We start from the raw sequence: 27,690 nt of genomic DNA on the forward strand, positions 1-27,690 counted from the left end.
CATCTTTTCTTCTGTGCCATCAGCTGGAGGCCCTTCCCCCATCACCAACTGACGCTCTGGGACTAAGAGGGGAAGACATTTCCATCTTGTCTTCTGTTCTATCAGCTGGAGACCCCTCCCCCCAGCAACATGCTGTGCTAATGTGTGTGTATGTGTTTGTGTGTATGTGTATGTATGTGTGTGTGTGTGTGTGTGTGTGTGTGTGTGTGTATATATATATATATATAGTATATACATGTAATATTGATAATAATATTATAATATAATTCAATATAATACTAATAATACAATATAATAATATTAATTATATATTGAGCCCCGGTGGCGAAGTGTGTTAAAGCACTGAACTGCTGAACTTGCAGACCGAAAGGTCCCAGGTTCAAATCCCGGGAGCGGCTTGAGCACCCGCTGTTAGCTTCAGCTTCTGCCAACCTAGCAGTTCGAAAACATGCCAATGTGAGTAGATCAATAGGTACCGCTCCGGCGGGAAGGTAACGGCGCTCCATGCAGTCATGCCGGCCACATGACCTTGGAGGTGTCTACAGACAACGCCGGCTCTTCGGCTTAGAAATGGAGATGAGCACAAACCCCCAGAGTCAGACATGACTGGACTTAATGTCAGAGGAAACCTTTACCTAATTATATATTATTTATTACACGCAATATTACTTGTAATATTACAGTATAGCGGTGTGGTGCAATATGCTGGTATATAGTACTAGTGTTGTGCTGTGCTATTGATATAATACACTGTATGTAAATATTCTTTGTAAGCTGCTCTGAGTCCCCTTCATGGTGAGAACGGCGGGATATAAATGTAGTAAATAAATATGGTATCCTTCTAAGTCGGCTTTCTGGAATGGATATTGGGGGTGCTGCTTTGCAATGGCTCCCCTCCTTCCTAGAGGTCTGTACTCGGATGGTAAAGCTAGGAGACAACTACTCAGATCCCTGGCTGTTGACCTGTGGGGTCCCGCAAGGATCTATTCTCTCTCCCATGCTTTTTAGCATTTACATGAAACTGCTGGGCGAGGTCATCCGGAGTTTTGGGGTTGGGTGCTATCTTTATGCAGATGACACACAGCTTTACTAATAATAATAATAATAATAATTTATTCTTGTACCCCGCCCCATCTCCTCGAAGGGACTCGGGGCGGCTCACATGGGGCCTTGCCCAACATCACAATATAAAATCAAAACAAAAACACAAATTTACAACAATAAATCAACAATATCGGTAAAACAATAGAAAAGGACAATCTTACAAGATGAAATGTTAAAACAGGTATATCAAGGTATACTACTCTTTTCCACCAAATTCCAAGGAAGCCCCTCGCGTCCTGAACCAGTGCCTGTCTGCTGTGGTGGACTGGATGAGGGTGAACAAGCTGAGGCTTAATCCAGACAAGACAGAGGTCCTCCTAGTCAGTCATATGGCCAATTGGGATATTTGGTGGCAACCTGTGCTGGACAGGGTCACACTCCTCCTGAAGTCAGAGGTCTGCAGCTTGGGGGTCCTCCTGGACACGGCACTGAGACGAAGCTCAGGTGTCGGCAGTGGCCAGGAGTGCCTTTGCACAATTAAAGCTTGTGCGCCAGCTGCGACCATACCTTGAGAAGTCTGACTTGGCCATGGTGCCCACGCCTTAGTTACCTCCAATTGGAAACTCCAACTAGTGCAACGAGTGGCAGCAAAATGCAAAATATAGAGAGAGGACTATCCCCCTATTGAAACCGCCCCACTGGCTGCCGATAAATGTCCAAACCCAATTCAAAGTGCTGGTTATTACCTATAAAGTCCTAAACGGCTCAGGTCCAGTTTATCTTTGTGATCGCATCTCCTATTACAAACCTGCACGAACTTTGCGATCCACCGGGTAGGCCCTACTCTCGTTCCCACCCTCGTCTCAAACTCGACTGGTGGGGTTGAGAAAGAGGGCCTTTTTGGTTGTGGCCCCCCGGTTCTGGAACTCACTCCCGAGAGAAATCAGATTAGCCCCTACATTGATGTCTTTTGGAAAAGCTTTGAAAACCTGGTTTTTTCAAGCCACCTTCGGCTGAGATGAACAGTTGATTGAGTCCCTACCTGTTCCTACATCCTAGTCTTCTACACCTTATCAAGGACGTTTGCGATTAGTTCTCCTAATACATTGCAAATTATAATTATTCCTCCTCCAAGATTGTGGATTGAAGTGTCATGATTTTGCCTCTGTTCAATGGCCATGCTTTTATTCTGTGAAGCTGTGTTTTAGAGTTGATTTATTAATCTATTTGATTGTTAAGTATTTTATATTGTTGTATTTTATACTGTGTTTTTTTTATACCGCTGTATTTTATTGTATGTTGTTGGGCTTGGTCCCCATGTGAGCCGCCCCGAGTCCCCTCGGGGAGATGAGGTGGGATACAAAAATGAAATTATTATTATTATTATTATTATTATTATTATTATTATTATTAATGTTGAGTTTCACTTCAAGCACAACTATAGTAGGAATTACAAAATGAATCCTGTTCCTGCTACAGAAGTTACATAATATGTTGTTCAGCCCCAATGGTCAGATGCTATGGTCTTAGTAGATATACAGATAAACAGAATGTCTGTCCAGGCCAAAAAAAGGCATGCTTTTTATAGTGTGGGGGCACTCAGTTCCCCACTGTCATTTGTTCCCATGCCAAGATCAAATCATTGAGGCATTTGCCCTGGCTTATTCAGAATCCTTGGCCTCAAAAGGACTATTACAAGGTCTCTCTCATACACAATGTTTTTTTGTGCATCTAGGAAAAGCTAGGAGGCCTGAGAGAAGCCTGAATCACTCAGAGAAGTCACAAACATTGGCCACATTAATTGCTCTATATGCACAGAATACTGAAATGTCTACAAAAAAGGCAGGTAAACTGTCCAAGGCACTTTTGGCTTTGTTTTAAAAGAAATTCCCAAACAGAAAATAAAACCTTCATTGCATCAAGAAGACGAAACACCCCCCTGACTCCCCAATCAAGTTTTCAATTAGGACAGGGCGAGACACTGAACTATACCTTTAATATCCCTGCTTTACAGGGTTATATCTCAAACATAATTTTAAAACAATGTTTTTTTTATCTTCATGGGCTTTCTCTTTTGAAATGTACAGAGTGACATAAAAGAAAACTCTTCTGGAAAAATACCATCTTCCCTCCAAGAGTTTGGTATCCCTTTTTGCTTAAGCCTCCAAGCCTGCAGCCAGGCCCTGTTCTCTGTTCTGTGTCAGTTGCAAGTGGCGTGGGTTCTTGTCCTTCCCTCTCTGGGAGGGATAGAGAAATCTGCCAAGTTTTACGCATAAATGTGTTCTCTGTGAGGCAATATGACACTGCTCAAATTATGCCCCAGGAAACACATTCCAGGGTAAGTGGTTTTCATCAAAAGTTCATCCTCCTATAGGGAGAAAGTGAATAGATGTTTTTTCTTTGCTGGTCTCCAATACCCACTTGGATGAAAGACAGAAATAGCTATTTAAACCTACAGAAGATGACAGGGTTGAGAAGTAAAACTGAATCATAGCTGAATAAGACAAATAAAAAGGCTGGTAACATAGAAATCTGTCTCCATCAGTAAACTATATATACTGTGGCTAGAGCCATCAAATAAAATGTTTTAATGTTATCACACAGTCATGTGGCCAGATATAAGAAATGGGAGAGGCTGCATTACGTCACACCATGGTGTTTCTGACTTCCATCACATGTTTAAGAAGGCAGTGGGAATGAGACAGAGATAAGCACAGCTGCTTGAGTGGCAGGTCATAGTATCTATATTCAGAGTACAATGTAGTCAGTGCTAGCAAACAGGAGAGAAAAACATGCATAATGCTCTGGTAAGGTCAGGAAAAGTTTTTTAAAAATCTTTGTTACAAGTAGTATATCTCATATAAAAGAATAGATACATTAAGTGATTTCAGCTTTGCAAGAACCGCAGGTTTGGAAGCTTAGTGTGTCAAGCTCTCCAAATGAACAAATAAGACACAGACGGGATAAAGGCAAAGAACAGAGGTGTTTATTCACCTTGGCCAAAGTAATTGTTAGCAGGGTCTTCTCTCCAAAAACGGACATAACTCAGTGCAAACATACATAAATATTTACAGCATTCGGACAGCAGTTTGAAACAAAGAACTTTATTACCTTGGTCTAGGTCATGGCCAGCTAGGATGTGCCCCCTGATAGCCAACATATTCGCTTATCCAACATTCTGCCGGCCCGTTTATGTTGGATAAGTGAGACTCTACTGTAGTTCCATGTGTAGACTTTCATACTTCTTGGCTAGAAGCTACTTCACAGGGTGGAATCTCACATAAAACCATTTTTGCAAGGGCAGGGTGGCCTTTAGAAATCTTGCTAGATGCAGGGACATATTTCAGGTTCAGTGCCATGAAATCCTGCTAGAACCTCATGGAGTGCTCCAACTTCTGTCCCCTACCAACACCAAACTAATAGGTACATGGAACATTTTCATGCAACCCTGAGAATTATTATACATTAAGTATGTAAATGATCACTCTAATAACTGAATTTTGATCCTGTAGCAGCTTTAGTTTGCCTAAAAGTTCATACCATGCCCAAGCATGGGTTATTCACCCTTTGAGTTGGTCCTTACAAGATTGGGCAATTACAGAGAAGGCTCTTTTCCTCTTTCAGCAACTAATGTGATTTTTTATTATTATTTTTTTTACAAATTTGCAGAATACTCTCACGGAAGCATGGGCAGGTGCTTATGATTTCCTGATTGCAGTTTAAATTCTGATTAATGACTCAGCCATGGTGTGGGGAAGGCAGTGAAGTGGACAGCTGAATGTCAAGAAGGGTTTGAGTTGTAACATGACCTTAAATCAGATTTATTGCTGATGCACCTGATTTGAGCGACCCATTCATCATGGCTACAGATGCTTCCAAGAAAGACATTGGAGCAGTCCTACAGCAAGAGGGTCCAGATGGCATCTTGCATCCTGTTCTGTTGTTCAGTAATAACCTTTCTGTGAAGGATTTCAATTGGTCCATATCAAAGAAGAAATGTTATGTCACTGTGTATGCACTTTATACATTTGGGCCATATGTATGAGGGCATTCCTTACTCTCCAGACAGATCACACAGTCCAGGCAGCTGGTAAGAAAGTGCTTTGGTGCAGCCTTGTCCCTCCAAGGTTTTGACTTTAATTTTCAGCATGTGTCTAGAAACTCAAATAGTGTGACAGATGTCCTGTCAAACCAAGGACTTGATAGGAAGATCAGGGAGGATGTTTCCTATGTGTCTGCTAATGGACTATATAGTCACCCATTCATGTTGACGGTTTTACCTTTTGAGGATTTGATTATTCACATATTATCTAGGAATTTCTAGTCTAGATCATCTGGAGTGATTTTATAGTCTGCTTTCATTGATGGAGAGGTGTGGGGATGTTGCCTGCCTGCCCCAAAAGGGTACAGACTTGCAGATTCTCATGACCATTCAAGAGCCAGAACACCATTGTCAATGTTCAACTAGTTGCATTAGGATGAATTTAGAAGGAGGAGATGGATTAGTTGCATGTTACAGTAACTGTGTGAACCTCTCCCTTGAAATCTGCCAGCTAACTGTGACATGCTAATAACACCTGGAGAGCCACATGTCTGTCCTTCACCCCCATCCTACCCCAAGCATCATCATGGTTCACATTTCAGAGTACCTGGAGCAGACATATACTCCTAAAGGCTATACAAGTAGTTTGAGAATAATTTGCAGTGAGTCATCTCAGCATTGCCTGTTATTTTCCACTTTACATCACACAAGCTTGCACTTTTTACATTATTGGTGGCAAAGTGTGCATCCCCAGAGACAGACAGACTACAGTTCCCACCAGCCCTAGCTAGCATGTGGTGAGGAATGTTGAGATTTGCAGTCTGGAGAAATGGCGCTCTCCCACCCCAAACAATAAAAAATGGTTTATTCTAGCTAATCTCATTAAGAAGATCCTGACATGGAAGAGCTGTCCTCATTACAGCATTTACAATTAGTAATAGGGATTCTAGTCAGAACCCTAACAACAAGCTCTTGCTATAGTACACCAACCTATCCAAACCAGTTTTGCTGTAGGCTTGATGCATTTAAGAACAGAATTTTAATGGTTCATGCCTTTAGCTTTTCAAATCAGTTAATGTGTATGTTATATCTATCTAAGTAAACATGTTATATCTATATAAGTTTTGGAATTGGCCTCATGCTGTCAATGTGCAAGTTTGTACCAGCTGAAACTTGCTTGCATCTGGCCTGCGAGTGAATGCCAGGGGTTCCAATGTTGCACAGTACCCAGTGGAACCTGTTGCGGGCATCTCAAGGCAAGCTTATAGAGGGCCCAGTGTTTTTTTCTTCAAGAGAGCCTGGCACTGGCCTCATGTTGTCCAGATTACTTATGTCATGCCTGGATGTGTCATATCATTATCAGTACTGTCATAAAAGCATTATTATTTCTTTCTTAATGCAACTGTGCAGAGAACTCATTCAGCTAGGGAATGAAATGGCCAAACTTTTCTGTTTAAGGATAATTGAGAATTGTATAGACTTTGCATTTTAATGCAAGATTAGTCAATAAGCATCTCCCAAAAAGAACCGAAGATCTGTGTGCAATTTCCAGGTAGAATTCTGTATTTTATTCACTTTTTTTAAAAGTGCAAACATTCATACATTTGGATAATGCCTAAAGAAAACTACGTATTTCAAACTGCACCAATTTGATTCAATCAATTAACACATGCATAAAAATACATCAAAATGCAAGCATGAGCATGTGAAAAAAATATAGGTAAAGAGAAATGTTCACTATCTGTCTCAAAAGTAGTATGAATAAATCTAAGATTGGAAAAATTATTTCGGTCATGTTGAGTTTGAAGGGAACAAAAAGGGGAAAATGGTAAAATACTATAAATAACCAAGTCTTGAAGAGTGTATGGTTAAGATTTTGTTTTTTATGCTTTGGCTTTCAGCTGATTTCTAGACACAATTCAAAGAGGTTTTTTTTTTCTTTTTTTCTGCTATGATCTTTCCTGTCATCTGCCAGCTTTTAAGTTCACTGTTATGGTTTCATCGTTCCGGCATCATGTGATTTAAAGCTTTTTATCAATATGGTTTAATGTTTTTATATTATATTTTATTTGCTTATAATTTGGCTTTTTAATTGTTTCACTTATTGTTGAGGTTTTAATAATTAGTAAACTTGGCATACAAAACTGATATACCAAAATTTGATGACTGGAGGGGTTTGGGGTGGGGGGGGGGGGGAAACAGACCTTTCTTTCTGGGAATTGTAGTTCACCCACAACCAGCAAAACTGTGATCTCTACCGATGATACACCAGGACAAACTTGTTACACAGAACCCCCATGACTAATTCAACCTACTGGAGGACTTTGACAGGACTGACTCACCATAATGGGAGTTGTAGTTTACCCTACAGCCAGAGAGCACACTGAACCCCACTCATGATGTTTCCAGAGTAAACTTGCCTGACATAACAAACTTTAAGTACGGATAGAGTTTTATTGAGGGTTAACCTGACATGAGGAGCCCACGGTGGCGCAGCGGATTAAACCGCTGACCAGCTGAATGTGCAGACTGAAAGGCTGGCGGCTCAAATCCGGGGAGCATGGTGAGCTCCCGCTGTTAGCCCCAACTTCTGTCAACCTGGCAGTTCGAAAACACGCAAATGCGAGTAGATCAATAGGTACCTCTCCAGGGGGAAGGTAATGGCGCTCCATGCAGTCATGCCGGCCACATGACCTTGGAGTGTCTACAGACAACGCCGGCTCTTTGGCTTAGAAATGGAGATGAGCACCAGCCCCCAGAGTTGGACTCAACTAGAGAAAACTTTCAGGAGAAAACTTTTATATTTACCTTACCTAACCTGGCATGATGTGAGTTGTAGTTCACCCACAACCTTATGCATTTTGTACAATTAAAAATTGACCTTTTCAAATAACCCAGTCAACACCGAGTACCTAAGCTAGTTCTCAATAAATGTCAGAGCTGGAAAATTGAAATGCTACCACAGAATTAGAACAATCTTATTCTGTTTTGTTTTTATACCACTAGGTGGCAAGACTGATCCAAAAATCATAATCTATACTTCAGGAATAATCACATCAAAATTATCCATAGTAGTAGCAGCTGAAAGGTGTCCTCAAAGGTTTGAAATATTTGGTTATACTCCACTATTTCATATCTTTTCATAAGTCTCCTGACTCCATTAAAAGTCAGCCAATAAAATGGGGAGCTTTTGCATTAGAATACTGGACTTAATTTTTACTGGGTTTTTTTTTACGTTTACTGTTTCAGAAATAACCAGGAATCACTCCTGAAATGTTTCTAATAACTTGTAGCACAGAACCACCATATATACCAACTATACCATATATATGATATAGTTGGAGATGATTCCCATTTTTAGGTTTCTTTTGGAGAAAAGTATTTCCTTTGACTAACACAAATCTTTCTTTCTTGTGAATTATTTATAACTGATGACTATATAAACTTTTGGTCTTTTGAACTTAAATAAAGCAGGATATTGAATTATAGTAGTCCCAAATGACAAAAAGTATTAATACATCTTTTTATTCTGAGTATTCACATCCACTTTTTTCTTTTCCAGTTGTTCTATTACTCTTTCTGCGCTACTGTTTTGGAGCTGTAAAAAGCCAACCTGCATGTCATCCACTCTGAAGCAGGAATTTCCTAAGTTTAGACTATCAGAATGCATTCATGCATTCTCTTGACCATCTATCAACAGTTCATATTTAAATGTCGGGGAATGACTTGCATCACATTCTTGGCTTTTTAAATCCAACCTCATGCTCCAGAAAGGAAAATGGGAACATCCTAGTGGATGTGGTTGCAGGGAATTCTGCAATCAAAACAGCGGGAACCCAGGATGTGGTGGGAGATTGTGTTCAATACTAACCCTATATTAATGCTTCAAATGTGCTATAAACATTGTGGGACTTCAACTATATATTATAGCCCATACGCTAGTGGACCTGGAATGTGAAATTTCACTTCAAATAGAAATGTAATATATGCAAGAAAAATACGGCTTTCATCCTATTTGTTTATACACAATCCATTTAAGAACATCCTTTCTGTTCAAGGTCATATTACCCAAGCACTCTTTGTTATGCTGCAATAAAAATATTTTGCACCTTCACTGTGTAAAGTATCTTCTGTACATCAAGTGGGAACAATTCCAATGAAATCCATTTCAATTCCGGTTGGTGCAATATGATAAAATGTAGAAAAGTAAAAGGCAGGATTTATTTCTGCAAGGCATTGGTTAAGCTATTTGGCCAGAAATTGAAAATAAAAGCACAGGATCATATATTTTTGCAAATGGTATTTGTGTGTAGCTCAAAGGAGTGAATCGATGACAAATAGGATAGGATTATATATTTAGAATACATCTGCAACAAGGTATTTGTAGGTACTTTTTTGTTTGCCAGTCCCTCAAATATTTTCTGAATTTTTCTAATTTTTCCCCCCACTTCTCTAGAATTCCTGTAGAGAATATAAAGAGCTTTTCTAACATAGAGACCTCTTTGGGATTTTTAAACACATGCAGAAAGAATAATAGAATTATAGAGATGGAAGAGACCACAAGGGCCATCTAGTCCAACACCCTGCCATGCAGGAAATGAACAATCAAAACAGTCCCGACAGATGGCCATCCAGCCTCGGCTTTAAAACCGCCTGAGAAATAGACTCCACTATACTCAAAGGAAGCATGTTCCACTGTGAAATAGCTCTTACTGTCAGGAAGTTCTATCAAAGCAGAATGCAGTAGGACTATGTTTTCCCTTGATCTTGACACTATTTTCCCATTGATACAGCCTAGGATTGCATAGGGTTTTTTTTTAGTTGTTGCATCACATTGTTGACTCATTCTTGATCCTTCCCACACATACTGCTTTCAAGTCAGGTGTCAGCCATATCTGTGTATTTCACTTTTATTGCCAAAGTATAGTACCATACATTTCTCCCTGTTGAAATTCATTTTGCTAGTTTTAGCCAAGCTTTTTAATTTGGTAAGGTCATTTTGGATTCTGATCCTATCCTCAGATATTAGCTATTTATTTATTTATTACAACATTTCTACCCCGCCCTTCTCACCCATCGGGGACTCAGGGCGGCTTACAATATACATCACAAACACAGTTTACATCAAATTAAAAGTCATCCAAGATTAAAAATTACAATAAAAATTAAAATATAAATTAAAAACAGCATAATTATACATCTAAATATACATTTCAGGCGCATTTTTCATGTCCAGGTGGGGGTCTGTCAATGAGTCCTTTATTCATATTGCAATTCTGCTGTTACTCATGCTCAAATGCCTGCTCCCATAATCACGTTTTTGTTCTTTTTCGGAAGGACAGGAGGGAGGGAGCTTCCCTAATTTCGTTTGGAAGGGCGTTCCATAGGCGGGGGGCCACCACTGAAAAGGCCCTGCCCCTCGTCCCCGCCAGCCGCACCTGTGAGGCTGGCGGGACCGAGAGCAGGGCCTCCCCGGAGGATCTCAAATTCCGTGATGGGACATAGCGGGAGACACGTTCGGACAGGTAAGCTGGGCCGGAACCGTTTAGCGCTTTATAGGCTAAAGCCAGCACTTTGAATTGTGCTATCCCTAACAATTTGCAAATTTGATATGGCTATATTCTATTCCATCATCTAAGTCATTGCTAAAGATGTTGAATAGCACTGGGCCCAGGACAGAACCCTGTGGCACCCCACTGGTTATTTATTTATTTATTTATTTATTTTATTTAATTTATATACCGCTCTTCTCCCGCAGGGGGACCCAGATAAGGAAGAGCCATTGGTAAACACCCTTTGGGTTTGGCTAGTCAACCAATTCCCAGTCTACATAACAGTAGTAATGTTTAGGTCACATTTTATTAGCTTCTTTGTGAGAATGTCATGGAGAATTTTGTCAAAGGCCTTACTGAAACTGAGATATACTATATCCACAACATTCCCTTCATCTACCAAGCTTGTAACAACATCAAAAAAGAGATAAGGTTCACCTGGCATGGCTTGTTTTTCAGAATCCCGTGTTGCCTTTTTGTGAGTATGGCTTTCCTTTCTACCCCCCCCCCCCCCATTTTTTTCAGATTTAAAAAAGACCTGGTTTACTCATGAATTTTAACTGGTTAACCAAATCCCCATGAGTGTCCACTGAAGTTTATCTGTCTTGAGTGTCCACTAAAGTTTAGTGATGGAGCCTGATTTCTAAATTATGTTTGCATTATGGAACTACTCTTCATGATTCGATAAAAAAATTTTTTTTGCTATGGTCCTGGTCTCCAGGTATATAATAACCATGATAATGAGTGCTTGCTTTAAAAGTTTATACTTTAATTTCTCCTAAACTACCAAGTATTTTTTTCAGTAACTAGGTACCAGATTAAAGATATTTTAATGTAGTTTCTAAAAATGTAATAATATGTATGGGTCATACATATCTTTTTATCTTGTCAGTTCCCAAAGAGGAGGTAAAACAATTCAAGAATCCCACTTTGTACAAGGACTTTTGTCATTGTTTTCCCAATTCTTCTGTGATTGAAGAACCTTCTGATCTCATGAATTAATGTGAGAGTGAACAATATTTTGTTTTCTATGTGGATAATCCCTGGAAGGACCTTTCTAATATGACCTGCTCTTATGAGTGTTTTTCAGAAGGTGGGGGGTTTTCATATATTCTGAGCAGCTGGCTGACATGGACAAAAGATATCTTACAGAAAAGAGCTGGACTGTTTTATGTACAAAGTACATTTTTAAAAACTTTTTCAACAGGTACTTAAAATCTAGTAACACTTCCCCCTCCATGCACTAACAACTGAAATATTTTAAGTATTGCTGCTGGGAATATTGTGCTACATGAACACTCTGATGATCAAAAAAAGTAGTCACATTAGCTAATCCAGCAGATAAATTAGGTGCAGTTTCTGAAATCTGGAGATGAAAATTGATAGACAAGATCAATAGGCTTTTTTAATAGAAGGAAAAATACCACAACCTATTTGTCTTGTACTTCTATCTGTTCTCATTTCTGTCCCAGGCACTGCTAAGGATTATCCTCTGCTTTACAGTCTTGTTGACCCTTAAATACGGAATTTCCAGAGATAGTCATCCTAGAATAGTAACACATTTTCCCTCAAGAAAGATGACATCAGAAAAGTACACAGAGAAATATTTTGGTGTAACGACATTCAAAACGTTCCTAAGCTGAGACTTCTTATCAAGTTTCCCATGGCATGAAAACTGATACATTATGTAATATTGTAATCCCTGAAATAGAAGAGTGCAATGTTATAGTGAGGTTCAAGGAAACAACTCAAATGTTTTGCACAATAGCTGTCCATGGGCTATAAATTATATAATATTACTAACATAGATACCCAGAGATGCCAAGATTAGGTAATTTGTAATGATACACATAAAAAGTATTCATTGTTGGGTTTTGGATTTTAAGAACGGACTCATTAGAAAATGCATAAGGATGTAAGTAAACTACAACTCCCATCATCATCTGTTATTGTTCCAACTACACCAGTATTCAAAGCTGGGCATGTTGGGTCTGTGTGCCAGGTTTGGTCCAGATCCATTGTTGGTTGGGTTCATGGTGCTCTCTGCATGCAGGTGAACTACAATTCCCAAAATTCAAGGTGAATTCCCCCCAAACCCAGCCTATATTCAAAGTTGGCCATATTGGGTCAGTGTGTCAAGTTTGGTCAAGATTCTTCATTGTTTCGGTACACAGTGCTCTCTGGGTGTAGGTGAACAACTACTCCCAAAATTCAAGGTCAGTATTCCCCAAACCCCACCAATATTCAAAGTTGGCCATGTTGAGTATGAATGCCAGGTTTGGTCAAGATCTATTGTTGTTTGAGTTCACAGTGCTCTCTGGATGTAGGTGAATCACAACTCCCTAAATTCAAGGTCAATTCTCCCCAAACTCAGCCAGCATTCAAAGTTGATCATGCTGGGTATGAGTGCCAAGTCTGGTCCAGATCCATCATCAGTTGCTGCACAATACTCTCTGGATGTTGGTGAACTACAATTCCCTACATTCAAGGTCAATTCCCCCCAAAGTATTTAAAGTTGGGCCTCTGGTGGCGCAGTGTGTTAAAGCACTGAGCTGCTGAACAAAAAGTCGCAGGTTTGAATCCAGGGAGCGGAATGAGTGCACACTGTTGGCTCCAGCTTCTGCCAACCTAGCAGTTCGAAAACATGCAAATGTGAGTAGATCAATAGGTACCGCTCTGGCAGGAAGGTAACAGCGCTCCATGCAGTCATGCCGACCACATGACCTTGGAGGTGTCTTCGGACAACACCAGCTCTTCAGCTTAGAAATGGAAATGAGTCAGACACGACCCCCAGAGTCAGACATGACTGGACTTGACGTCAGGGAAAATCTTTACCTTTACCTATGTCGGGTATGCATGCCAATTTTGGTCCAGATCCATTGTTGGTTGGGTTCAGAATGCTCTCTTAATGTGGGTGAACTATAAGTCCCAAATATTAGGGTCAATCCCCCACTCCCACCCCTCCAGTCTTTTCTGCTGGTCATGTTAGCTATATGTGCCATGTTTGGTCTAAATTCATCATCAATGGAGTTCAGAGTAATCTCTGGATGCAGGATGAACTACAGCTCCCACTCTAGTAGGTCAGTCCCCCCCTCCCAAACTCCTCCAGTATGTTCTGTTGGTCATGGGGGGGGGGTCTGTGTGCCAAGTGTGGTCCAGATTCAGATCCACCGTTGGTTGGGTTCAGAACGCTCTCTGGATGTGGGTGAAGCCTAAGTCCCAGATTCTAGGGTCACTCCACCTCAAACCATCCAGTATTTCTTGTTGATCATGGGGGGTGGGGTATGTGTACCGTTTGGTCTAGACATGTCGTAGGTGATAGTCACAATGTTATCTGGAAGTTGGAGCTGTTCTGGAAATCCGCTGCCCACAAAAACATACAAACTTTGACTTTTATTATATAGGTAGATATATAATACTTAGATAGGGGCTATATACTTTTCAGAGTGGGAGAACATCCCTCATTCATTCATTTATTTCAACTTATAGACCACATTTCGGCCACAAGGGTGTGAAGCACAAAACTGGGACTCAAGACAGATTCTATCAAAAATTTTAAAAACAGATTCAATGCCTTAATATTAAGATACTGATAAATTGCCATACAAAAAAACACAATAAAAGACATATTAAATACACATTAATAAAACAAGCACACCACCACCACCGCATTAGTCCTTTCTTCAGTAGCTAGTTGGTTACTAAAAAGCCTCTGAATGAAAATTAAATTGTCTGCCAGAAGAAAGGTATCTGGGAATGGACAAGAACAGACTAGCCCCCTTTATAAGGGAATAAGGTAGTTTGGACTAATAAAAAAGGTTTTAGATTCTTATTTCACTAGACCTGAGGGCTTCTAGTAATTTCTAGCTTTCCACTCCCAGCTATTCCTTTTACTATTGCTAGTTAGATGAGCCACTATATCATGAATCTGACTTATCAGTAACTGGGATATTTCCAAGATAACCAAATGACTCTTTGACACTATGTAACATGACTTTTGTTCCTGGGTTATAAATGTCATTTCCTAATTGGTTCTATCATAAAAACATGGGAAAAGTTTATTAAACATGTAGTATACGTTGCTATTGTTTTCCAATGAATATCTCATCAAGTCTCAACCAATTCAACATAGTTTGTGGCAGTCACAAAAACAAGGTTTCTGGAGTTTACCTACTTTCAAAGTAAGTACCACATAATTAAACAGGAAATAACTTTCAAACCAGGAACAGAAACATTCTAAAATTTTGTAACATAGTGTAATTAATTACAGGAACTTGCTCCAGCGCGTTCTGATAAAACCATAAAGCACATCAAATGTTAGGACGTTGGGACCAGTTCTCCTTATGGCTGGACCATAACTGAAGAGAGTAAAATAGATTCCTGAGAGTTAAATTGTTTTGCTGTATCTTAGCATTGACGGTAATCTGAACTACACTGTAGGCTAGGTTAGTTTGGCTCTTTTGTTTTACGTGTGAGTGCACACCGAATACTTAACAGTTTTCTTATACAGTAGAGTCTCACTTATCCAACATCCACTTATCCAATGTTCTGGATTATCTAACACATTTTTTGTAGTCAATGTTTTCAATATATTGTGATATTTTGGCGCTAAATTCATAAATACAGTAATTACAACATAACATTACTGCATATTGAACTACTTTTTCTGTCAAATTTGTTGTATAACAGGATGTTTTGGTGCTTAATTTGTAAAATCATAGCCTAATTTGATGTTTGATAGGCTTTTCCTTAATCCCTCCTTATTATCCAACATATTCGCTTATCCAACATTCTGCTGGCCTGTTTATGTTGGATAAGTGAGACTCTACTGTACTGTATGTTCCGTATGTTTGACATTTGTTTCCCTTCCCTTTTGTAAGTAAATTTATTATATATCTTCCTATCTCTGGCAATCTCAGTAATAAATCGAATTCCTAACCATTTGTTTTACTTACTGCTAGTTTTGTCTTTGCGCCTGGACCTGTCTTTGTTGCCTAAGAGCCTAAATCAGGTACAGTTTGGGTTTTAACCTGGTTCAAACTATGTAAAAAAGACAAGAATAGTGACAACCTGCTCTGATGGGTTGATGTTATGATGGCCAGACCAAACATCTCTACAAAAACGCACAGGTGGTTTCCCAACTATAACTGTCCAAACACCACCAAAATCTGGTCACCCAGTAAATACTGGAGCTGAAAATCCAAGTTTTTAGGAACAGTGTCACACTGTTTGGCAGAAACTGAATTCACATTCTCTGATCTTCATTTTGACTAACAAGGAACACGTCTGTATTCTTCAGCCAAAACTACAGACTGGAGCCCCATATCAGATACAATTTACAAATCAGAAAGGATCCAAACAATTCTTTTCCACAGTGTTGTACTAATTGTGTGCATGTTAAGTGGTCTACATTGTGCCCTCACAGAACAGTGTTAACAGGCTCCTGACTGAGAAAGCTGGTCACAGAGCAGGGCTTCAATTGGGTTCTACCCAATGCCTGGTTAGACTTATTCCAGGTTTTCCATCAGTGAGGCTCCAGTCACCATTCATTTACCACCACCAGATGGCTAGAAAACCAGGCAGCTTACACCATTTCCTAGAATGGGATGCTCAGCGGCCATTTGTTTATTTCAGAAGTTGACCAATATTTAACAAATTTGCTTGACTGCACAAGACCTAATATCAAATTAATTTTTTTCTATAAGCCTTAGCTGGTTCAGAAAAAAAAAACAGGCTGAATGGCTTGGCAAATATATGGGGCTAGACAGTACTGGAAACAGACGCCAGGAAAGAAACTGAGTGCCAAGCCAATGCTGTCAAGGTAACCTCAGTGTAAAGTCTTCCAACACAACAAGCTGAGGGAACTCTACGCCCCCTGACATAACATTTTATCATAAAAATCTGATGGAATGGTGGAAGGGGCTGGAAATCCTCTCTGGTCTCTTTCCTTGAAATTTCTTGTCTTTTCTTGTCTCTTCCCTTGAAAATTTTTGTCTGTTCTTGTTATTAAACTCATAGCAATATTGGGTGGGGGGTATTAATGAAATCATGGTTTGAATAAATTGATTCCACTAAAAAAGAGAGTAAGTTTATAGGCCTTGTTGTTTAGATCTTTGGTTGGAATCAGGAATACTTGGCTACTCTGAATGAATTCAAGTCTCTAGGACCAGATGAACTACATCCAAGAGTATTGGAGGAACTAGTGGAAATATATTTTCCACTAGAACTACTGGTAATAATTTTTGAGAATTCTTGGAGAACGGGAGAAGTCCCAGAAGACTGAAGAAGGACAAATATCATCCTTATCTTCAAGAAGGGGAAAAAAAGAGGACCCAAACAATTACCATCCAGTCCGCCTGACATCAATACCAGGAAAGATTCTGGAGCAGATTATTAAGGAGGCAGTCTGCAATCACTTAAAAAAGGGATGTGGTGATTACTAAAACACAACATAGATTTCTCAAAAACAAGTCATGCCAGACTAATCTTATCTCTTTTTTCGATAAGAGTAACAAGCTTGGTAAGGTAAAGGTTTCCCCTGGCGTTAAGTCCAGTCGTGTCCGACTCTGGGGGTTGGTGCTCATCTCCATTTCTAAGCCGAAGAGCCGGCGTTGTCCGTAGACACCTCCAAGGTCATGTGGCCGGCATGACTGCATGGACCACCGTTACCTTCCAGCCAGAGCGGTACCTATTGATCTACTCACATTTGCATGTTTTCAAACTGCTAGGTTGGCAGAAGCTGGAGCTAACAGCGGGCGCTCACTCCACTCCCTGGATTTGAACCTGGGACATTTGGGTCTGCAAGTTCAGCAGCTCAGCGCTTTAACACATTGAGCCACCGGAGGCTCAGCAAGCTTGGTAGATGCAGGGAATATTGTGGATGTAGCATATTTTGATTTCAGTAAGGCCTACAACAAGGTCCCCCATGACCTTCTTGCAAACAAACTAGTAAAAATGTGGGCTAGGCAATGCTACTGTTAGATGGATCTGTGTTTGGTTAAATGATGAACCCAAAGGGTGTTCACCAATGGTTTCTCTTTATCCTGGAAACAAGCAACTAGTGAAGTGCTGCAGGGATTTTTCCTGAACCCAGTTCTGTTCAACATTTCTATTAATGACTTGATGAAGGTTTAGAAGATATGCTAATCAAGTCTGCAAATGACAACAGATTGGGTGGGATAGCTAATATTCGAAAAACAAGTCTTTGAAAAATAACATATCTTGTTTACTCACAATATCTTGTATTAATTCACCATATAGGCACATTTCTTATTAATGTTCAGTTATAGATAGGATGTAGTTACGCTGTAAGAGCCCATGGTGCTCTTACAGATTGCTGGTTGGAATCTGGGGAGAGCACGGATGAGCTCCCTCTTTAAGCTTCAGCTCCCCATGTGGGGACACGAGAGAAGCCTCCCACAAGGATGGTAAAACATAAAAAAAACTCATCCGGGTGTCCCCTGGGCAACATCATTGCAGACGGCCAATTCTCTCACACCAGAAGTGACCTGCAGTTTCTCAAGCAGCTCCTGACACGAAAAAAGGTTTCTGTTTTTAACAAATAGTCCATAGTCCAAAGTATAACTGTACTCACTGTTTCTCAAAATAGGCATATAGTAAACTGTTCTGCATAAGTCCAAATGCAAACTGTTTCCATTGAAATCCAAAAACATACACGTATCCACCTCCACTGAGGTCTAAAGCAGAGTGCAAACAGTCCTGAGTCTGAACATGCTCAGTACAATCATATATCCATAGCCCCTCCCACACCAAAGAGGTTGGTCAAACTGGCAAATCAACACATAGAGTCCCACTTATTCAACGTTCTGGATTATCCAACGCATTTTTGTAGTCAATGTTTTCAATACACTGTGATATTTTGGTGCTAAATTCGTAAATACAGTAATTACAACATAACATTACTGCGTACTAAACTACCGGTACTTTTTCAGTCAAATTTGTTGTATAACATGATGTTTTGGTTCTTAATTTGTAAAATCATAACCTAATTTGATGTTTAATAGGCTTTTCCTTAATCCCTCCTTATTATCCAACATATAATAATAATAATAATAATAATAATAATAATAATAATAATAATAAACTTTATTTATACCCCGCCACCATCTCCCCAATGGGGACTCGGGGCGGCTTACATGGGGCCATGCCCAGAACAATACAATATAACAAAATATAATAGAACAACATATTCGCTTATCCAACGTTCTTCCGGCCCGTTTATGTTGGATAAGTGAGACTCTACTGTACATACAATTGTTGTTTATACGTTCAGTTGCTTCTGACTCTTTGTTACCTCATGTATCAGCCCACGCCAGAGCTTCCTGTCAGCCATTGTCACCCCCAGTTCCTTCAAGGTCTGGCCATTCACTTCAAGGATACCATCCATCCATCTTGCCCTTGGTCAGCCGCTCTTCCTTTTTCCTTCAATTTTCCCTAGCATCATTCTCTTCTCCAAGCTTTTCTCGGAGTACTTTATCGTTGCCTCTAATATTCTTCCCTCCAGTGAGCAGTCGGGCATTATTTCCTGGAGTATGGACTGGTTTGATTTTCTTGCATAAAATACAGGTTAGCAAATACATACATTAACAAATAGTGAGGGCTTGGAAGGTTGCTATGTCCAACAAGCAGACTCAAAGAAAGTGCTTGGGATTTTGGCCGGTTGGCCAGACAACAGCTCAGCGCTGGCACACATACTTGTTCTGGGTTATAGGCCTGTGTGGAAGGGCCTACTGTTAGAGCTGCTATCCCAGGGCCCTTCCATAGCCCTATAACCCAGAATATCAAGGCAGAAGATCCACAGGATCTGCTTTGAACTGGATTTTATGTGTCTACACGGTCACATAATCCAGTTCAAAGCATATAATGTGGATTTTATACAGTAGTATAGAAGGGGCCTCTTCCACACAGCTGAATAAAATCCCACACTATCTGCTCTGAACTGGAACATATGGTAGCGTGGAATCAGATATCCCAGTTCAAAACAGATATTGTGGGGTTTTCTGCCTTAATATTCTAGGTTATAGGGCTGTGTGGAAAGGCCCTCAAAAGGAAGCCACAGGATTGAAAGCAGGGTGCACACTACCTCTCCCAAGCAGAGGGAGGGAGCCTCAGGGCTGAGGAGACCTTCCAAACTTTGCTCGCCCGCAGGCAGCGCCAAATTGTGAGGTCTCGCGGGATTTGCGGCCGGCCTGGGTGCGCGCCCCCTCCCTCACGGCTCCTGCCGGGCCCCGCCCCCATTCCCTCAGAGGGAGGGAGGGAGGGAGGGAAAGCCCCTCCTGGCGCCTTCCTCCTCTTCCTGTGGAGAGCCCTCGCTTCCCGCCCCGCGGATGGGAGAGTCGCCGCGCCCGGCCTGAGCTTGGCCTCGGCTCCAGAGGGGCTCCTTGGGGACGGCGGGGTCGGCTCGTCAGCCCTGTAGCAGGGCTCCCGCAGTATGGGTAAGGGCCTGCTTCGAGAGAAAGCGAGACGTGGTGGGGGAAGGGGAGGGGGTCCCTCAGCGGCGGTTTCCTTGGCGACGCTTCCTTTCCCTTCCCCTCGCCGCGCTCCCTCCCCCTTGTTGTGCTGCGTCCCCCGCGTGCAGAGCGCAACGTGGCCTCCTTGGCGCCCGCCCCGCCGTCTGCTTTCGCTTCAGGGAGGGAGCTCTTTGGGCCGCCTCCATCCGCCACTGGGAAAGGAGGCCCGATCTAGCCCTGCGACCAGATTGAGCTTTTCCAGACAAGAAACAATCAGGGCTAGCTAATACCTCCCAACAAAGGACCCCCCCAGGCAGGAAGCAGCCAGGCTTTGAAGCTGCAAGGCCATTCAGTGCTAATAAATGGGGGCTGTTGCAATGTTCACACCTGCCTCAAGCAGACAAGAGTTTCTCTCATCCTGGACATCATTTCACAAATATATAGTACAATATAGTAATATATAATGCTAATATTGTGCTATGCTAATAATATAATGCAGTGTATGTACATATGACTTGTAACCCACTCTGAGTCCCCTTTGCGGTGAGAATGGTGGGATATAAATGTAATAAATAAATAAAAACCCCACTTGCCTAGTTTCCAATGGACCTCACAACCTCTGAGGATGCCTGCCATAGATGTGGGCGAAACGTCAGGAGAGAATGCTTCTGGAACATGGCCACACAGCCCGAAAGACATACAACAACCCTGTGATCCCGGCCATGAAAGCCTTCGACAACACGTCAAGAGAGAATGTTATTGGAACATGGTCATACAGGCCGGAAAACTCACAGCAACCCACAGATTGAGCTTTGTTTTTTGTATTTTTGTCCTCATTTTGGGAATAAGTGCGAAGGCACCTCTTTATAAACCCACTTCCTTTACTTCATCCTTGTGTTAAACTGGACATTCTGCCTTACCTTTCCCATTGTGTTTGGAAAGTGTGCTTACTCCTTTCGAAAACTCTACTCATGATGTTTGGGTGACTAAAGCGTTTGCTGCAAATGTTTGTATCACATGGAGCCATACTCTGTCCTGTAGCATCGAATCATAGTCTATTGAAAACGGATTCCTAAACTGGGTAAACTTCCAGGAAGTGGTGTTGGAAGACATGAAAGGGTTGGCTTGTCTGTGCCTGTTGGCAAGTGCACCTCATTGTCTTCCTGAAGTTGGCATACTAGTTGCCAGATACTAGAGAAAAGCCAAAATGTATTTATTTATTTATATCCCACTTTATCTTTCTATACGGAGACTCAGAGCAGCTTACAATAAAAAATACTACAACTTAAAAAAATGTGTCAGAAGCAACGTGAGAACATACTGAAAGTCACTTCTGGTGTGAGAGAATTGGCTGTTAAAATATACAAATATACAATAATAAAAGTATATCATATATTATTATATATTATCAGTAGTAATTATATTTGATATATTAGTATTATTATATTACAATATTAATATTATATATTATTTTATTGTATTATATTGTATTACATTATAATATTATCAATTTTATATGTACAGTAGAGTCTCACTTATCCAACATTTGCTTATCCAGTGTTCTGGATTATCCAACGCAGTCTGCCTTTTAGTAGTCAGTGTTTTTGTAGTCAATGTTTTCAATATATTGTGATGTTTTGGTACTAAATCCGTAAATACCGTCATTACTACGTAGCATTACTGCGTACTGAACTACTTTTTCTGACAAATTTGTTGTTAAACATGATGTTTTGGTGCTTAATTTGTAAAATCATAACTTTGATGTTTAATAGGCTTTTTCTTAATCCCTCCTTATTATCCAGCATATTCGCTTATCCAACGTTCTGCCAGCCTGTTTATGTTGGATAAGTGAGACTCTACTGTATATACAGGGTGTTTGAAAAAGAACTCCCTAGTTTAATGTGATTTAACTTAAAACTAGGGAATTATTTTTCAAACACGCTGTATAATATGTTATATGGGTTGTTGTGAGTTTTCCGGGCTATATGGCCATGTTCCAGAAGCATTTTTTCTGAACATTTCACCCACATCTATTACAGGCATGCACAGAGGTTGTGAGGTCTGTTGGAAAAATATGCAAGAGAGGTGTGTATATATATATATATCTGTGAAAGATCCAAGGTGAGAGAAAGAAGTATTAGCTGTTTGAGGCAAGTGTGAATGTTGCAATTGATCATCTTGATTAGCATTGAATGGCCTTGCAGCTTCAAAGCCTGGCTTCTTCCTGCCTGAGGGATCTCCTTTGTTGGGAGGTGTTAGCTGGCCCTGATTGATTCATGTTTGGAATTTCTCTGTTTTCTGAGTGTTGTTCTTTATTTACTTCTCCTGATTTTAGGGTTTTTAAAAAAATATCAGTAGCCATATTTTGTTCATTTTCATGGTATCCTCCTTTCTGTTGTTCACATGCTTGTGGATTTTAATTGCTTCTCTGTGTAGTCTGACATGGTGGTTGTTAGAGTGGTCCAGCATTTCCGTGTTTTCAATAATGTGCTGTGTCCAGGTTGGTTGATCACGTGCTCTGCAGGACTCTACTTATACTATGCAGCTGTGGACAAGTCTACATAGGGACCACCAAACACAGCATTGCCCAAACACAAATCAAGGAACATGAAAGGCACTGCAGACTAACTCTACCAAAGAAATCGGCCATAGCAGAGCACTTGATGAACCAACCTGGACACAGCATATTATTTGAGAACACACAAATGCTGGACCAGTCTGACAACTATCATGTCAGACTACACAGAGAAGCCATTGAAATCCACAGAATGCTACTGGAACATGACCATACAACTCAAAAAGCTGACAGCAACCCAGAATATGAATGTCTAACAAGAATGCATTGAATTAGGGAGATTAATTGGAAAGTGCTGCATCAGCCCATATGTATATTTGGAAACTGTTGGAAAATATTCCTAGGAGATGATAGGTGTAGCACAGCCAACATGGGGTACTGACTTGGATGGTGGATGGGGCAATTCAGCTATGGAAACCCATTGGATGAATTTGGACAAGTCATTCTTTCAACCCCAGTGGAAGGCAAGGGCAACCCCCCCCCCAAAAAAAAAACAAAAACAAAAAAACAAATCCGGCCAAAACATTCTCATGAGGGTTTTGTCTTAGGGTCACTGTAAGTCAGAAACAACTCCTAAACACACACTTATCAAGACAACTAAGATTTTTGTTTTGAAAACAATACTCCTGATTTAGTGCCTCATAACTAGCATTGGCAATGAAATAATTGAAGGAAGTGCTCAGCAGTGTTGTAAAACTTATATCCTGTTTTGATTATTTGTGGGACCGAAGACATTGTTGCATACATCGTGTGGGACCTGATAATACTTTCTTGAAATTTCTTTCCATTAGGAAGAGTGTGTAGTTTCCCACTGGATTTTGTTCTTTTTATCTGCGTATAAATTGGTATATAGTAAAATAAAGCTTAGTACAACATATATCGAATAGCAAAGAATGACTATATATGTGTTTATATAATTATCGAGATTTATTTGAACTAAAATCTTTGCTTCACGGTCTGTTTTTATGCAAATATAATCAGCCGTCTACATTCACTGAGGTTTAGGAATGCAGAACTCACACAAAAGTGGGAAAAGTGTGCATTAAAAAAATTATTATCTGAGAGAACACATCTCTAGCAATATCTGTATCCTCCAGATTAATGCTGTAGTCAACATCTACTGCAAGGTAGCTCCAGAATATCCTTAGGGGGGCTACAAATGACTAGAGAATAGTTCTTGCTAGGAATCTCTAGGTCCTCTAGCACAATTCTCTGTTGTGACCTTCTGCCATAGAAGTGTGTAGAAGGATCTAGAGCAGTGGTTCTCAACCTGGCCCCCCGAAATGTTTTGGCCTTCAACTCCCAGTTGAACTCATTACAATTGGTAAACTGACTGGGATTTCTGGGAGTTGTAGGCCAAAAACATCTGGGGACCCCAGGTTGAGAACAGAAAACATTAATTAAATCTGTAAATAACCAAATCTGCAAAAGTGAAACCTGCCAGTGTAGAGGGTTGACTGTATACAAAACTCTACTGAAATAAAGGATTTCCAGTCCAGGAGTACCATAGGGTCACACAAGAGAACCTAGAAAATCCTTAGAGAAGTCATATTTTATTGGATGTGGATGAATGCAACTGTGGAGATCAGGCCTGTAGGTACCGAGGTCATTCTACCAATACTGTATATTAATTAGACTTATCAAGTGTTCAGTGCAACGTTTCCAAAGACTACAATATATTTTGTTGTATACATATACCCACGGGCACACAGGAGTGGTCATGCTACAATACTTCATAAGTATCTACTGATTAGGAAATACTTTCGAAATCCATTTAAACTTGCTAATCGAGTCCCACCATTAATGTACATTGCTTTGAATGACTAATGCTGTCAATCTTGTTGTTTACTTCAAAATTGTAGAACTGTTTTATCAGAACATAAAGGAACAGTGTCATCATTCTCTATTAAATTAGAGATGCAGGTCTTCAAAATTGTTTTTAGGGCCCAAAATGTGAGATTATTATTATTTTTTACATAAAACAACTGCCAGTCTCCTGAAAGTGTAAAGAGTAATTGTGGTATGTGATATTTGAGAATACGGACAGCATTTAGAAATAATTAAATTGATCCTTCTTTACTTTCAGGAGTTGTGTGGGGAGACACCAGAAATCTCAGTGTGAATGTGTCTCCCCATGCCTCATGTTGCTTCTCACCCCTGTTATTAGAACTGAGGTGGCATGTTTGATTGGTAGGAAAGAGATCAAACATTAACACTGCATGCTCATAGCAAAAATGTGATCTGTTGCATGAAGGGAGACTGAAGTGACAGGTCTTTCAATACATTTAGAGTCCTGGCAGCATAGTCAAGGCATGGTAGGCAGATTTTTTTATCTCTTGTTTTTTTTTTTTTTTATACCACTTCTGGTGGAAGCGTACTATAGAATTGCCTGGAGAATCTGCGCAATTCCTAGAGAAGACTCATCTCTTAGGAATTTTTTTCGTCCTCCATGGTGATTATAGTAATTTTTGACAAAAGTTAGTCATTTCAATAGAGTTGGTTGTTACATTATTTCAGATATGGCTAGGTGAAGCCACAGTACTGGTCCAATTGGTATGGGGCTTGTTCTGTGTTACATTATCTTAATCCATTTGCTAATCTGGTCTCTCCTCATGCTTTGATGCAAACATATTAGTGCTTATTCTCCTTTTGAATTGGTTGTTCAAGTTATGCTTAGTATATTGCTGTATAATCTCTCTGTAAAATTATATGTAGCAATCCTAATTTAGACACAGGACAGAACAGGGATATTAATTTAAAGGACAGGGTTTATATATAGTGTAGTGGGAAGGAAGCAGTCAGCAAGACATAGATGCATTGTGCATTGTCCAGCAGTTGTTGGGAAATCCACCACCTTCAGCTGCCATCCTGCTAGTCATGGAGTGAGAGGGAGGCAGCCAGCAAGACACTGCTACTTCGTGTCTTCTGTATTACATAAAACTATCTAAGGAAGTCCTCAATGGCAGAACAGGCAAATGATAAAATGGTCCATGTTGCAATGGCTGTGAAGGTGGACAAAGGCTGCAACATATAAGAGGCCACCAATCATTGTAGTGTCCCGCCATTGGATTAGAACCTAGATTCTATGAAGATTTTGTGTTGATTGCTGTGCACTAACCCCCACAGATAAAACAAATTCATGCACAGGCCTCTTCCAAGCAAACCAAAACCAACAAAAGTCCCATGACAACCAGCAAGTGGCAACGGACAGAGCTATGAAATCTGGAAGCCCTGAGCTAAAAAGTGACTCTTAAGAATATTGGTCCTTATTTTAAGGGATTAATTTGAATTACAAGGTTATATTTTTACTGAGAAAAGCAGAATGTGAGGGAGTACAGTAGCTAATACTTTTTTGCTTAGAATTTGAATGATACTTTATCCTTACACATGCATAGTACAATAGTTAGGCAGCTCCAGTTTTGGAGAGCCTGCAGGCTCAGTGTCCCCCTTCTTCCTTACCTTGATTGTTGCTGCCCATTTATTTTCCTTTTAGTTTTCTCAAGGGTTGCAGTAAATTATTTCCAAAGTCAAATTCAATATACCTACATATAATTCATACTGAATTGGGTAAAATGTAGCATAATTCTTCATTTTCTTTAAAATTGTCTGTGCTTAAGGATGGTTTATAAATTTTGATTGCATAGCACTTCTGGAGGAAACTTGCTAGAGTAGCTGCCTTGGTGTGTGTGATACTATACCGGCTGTTCATAAGGCCCTCTATGTATAAATCATCTTTGTCTCTTCTCTCAAATGCTTTACTTTTGCTTTTCTCTATTTGTTTTTCCCCTTTGGAAAGTGGTAAACCTAATGGGGAGAGGGATTAAACGGTATACACAAGTCAACAATAGTCATTTGCAATCTCTCTTTTCCAGCCAGACTGGTTATCTTGTAGAGCAGCTTATAGTCATAGACTTGTCCAAGGGATTTAAAGTTAGCTGGACTAGCTTAGTGTCCTGTTAGAACTTTCATAATGTCATTTTCACATAGTTTTTGCTACATGAGTAAAGAGAAACCCAACTTATAAAATATTATTATTATTAATAATAATAATTTTATTCTTGTACCCCGCCTCTATCTCCCCTCAGGGGCTCAGGGCGGCTTACAAATGCAAAAGAGTATACATACAAAAACATCAAATACTGAAAACACACAAATGAAAAATTAAAACATACGATTAAAATCAAACCATTAATAAGACAAAGTTAAAACACATCAATAAAAACATAAGGATGGGCTGATAAAAATAACTACTAGAAAAAGGAATAGTTTGAAAACTAGTTGGATTATATATGTCTTGAGAACCGTAATATTTTCAGATACAGTAGAGCCCCGGTTATCCAAGTTAAACGGGTGGGCTGCGCCTCGGATAGCCGGATCTCTTGGATAATAGGGAGGCCCAGTAAAGGCCTGACGGGGAGTGGGGAAACACAGCGCCCACTGCTCAATTGCACTGGGCGCTTCATTTCCCCAAAGCCCAGCACCTTTACTGAAGGGAAGGGGAAAGCCTTCCTTTCAGTAAAGGCGCTGACAGGGATTGGGGAAATGCGGCGCCCGCTGCTCAACCACAGCAGGCGCCTCGTTTCCCCAAAGCCCAGCTCCTTCCCTTCAGTAAAGGCCTGACGAGGGCTTGCCCCTTGGGAAGCACCCCGAGAGGGGGCACTTCCTCCTCCCTCTCCTTCTCTCGAACTCGAGAGAGGGAGAGGGAGGGGCGCCCCCGGCAGCGCCTCAGATAACCCAGCGCCTCAGTTTACCAGAGCTCGGTTAACCGGGGTGCTACTGTAAAAGTAAAGGTACAAATGCTGATAGCATATAAAACGATTGTGAAAATTGTAAGCATTGCTCAGCATATACCTCAGCTGATCAGGTATATGAAATAGACAACATTGCTCAAGGCCGGTTCCACACAGGGGAAAAGTCTGGTCCCACCTGGGTTTAAAAATCTCAGTTCAGGCCAGATTTCTATCCCCACACTGGCAAAAACTCTGCACTTTCCAGGGGGGGGGGGTG

General features: G+C 40.5%; 1 protein-coding gene across 2 annotated transcripts in view; it reads left to right on the forward strand.

Annotated features, from left to right (window-relative positions):
- Nucleotides 1-19,910: 19,910 nt before the first annotated feature.
- Nucleotides 19,911-27,690, forward strand: part of cd2ap (CD2 associated protein) — a 98,692-nt gene continuing 90,912 nt past the window's right edge. For both annotated transcript variants that reach the window (XM_062957197.1, XM_062957213.1), the window contains exon 1: nt 19,911-20,093. In XM_062957197.1, the coding sequence (XP_062813267.1) occupies nt 20,090-20,093 (4 nt within the window). In that variant the 5' untranslated portion in view covers nt 19,911-20,089. The remainder of the gene's footprint in view (nt 20,094-27,690) is intronic.

The sequence above is a fragment of the Anolis carolinensis genome, chromosome 1, assembly GCF_035594765.1.
Source record: "Anolis carolinensis isolate JA03-04 chromosome 1, rAnoCar3.1.pri, whole genome shotgun sequence".
In the NCBI taxonomy this organism is placed as follows: domain Eukaryota; kingdom Metazoa; phylum Chordata; class Lepidosauria; order Squamata; family Dactyloidae; genus Anolis; species Anolis carolinensis.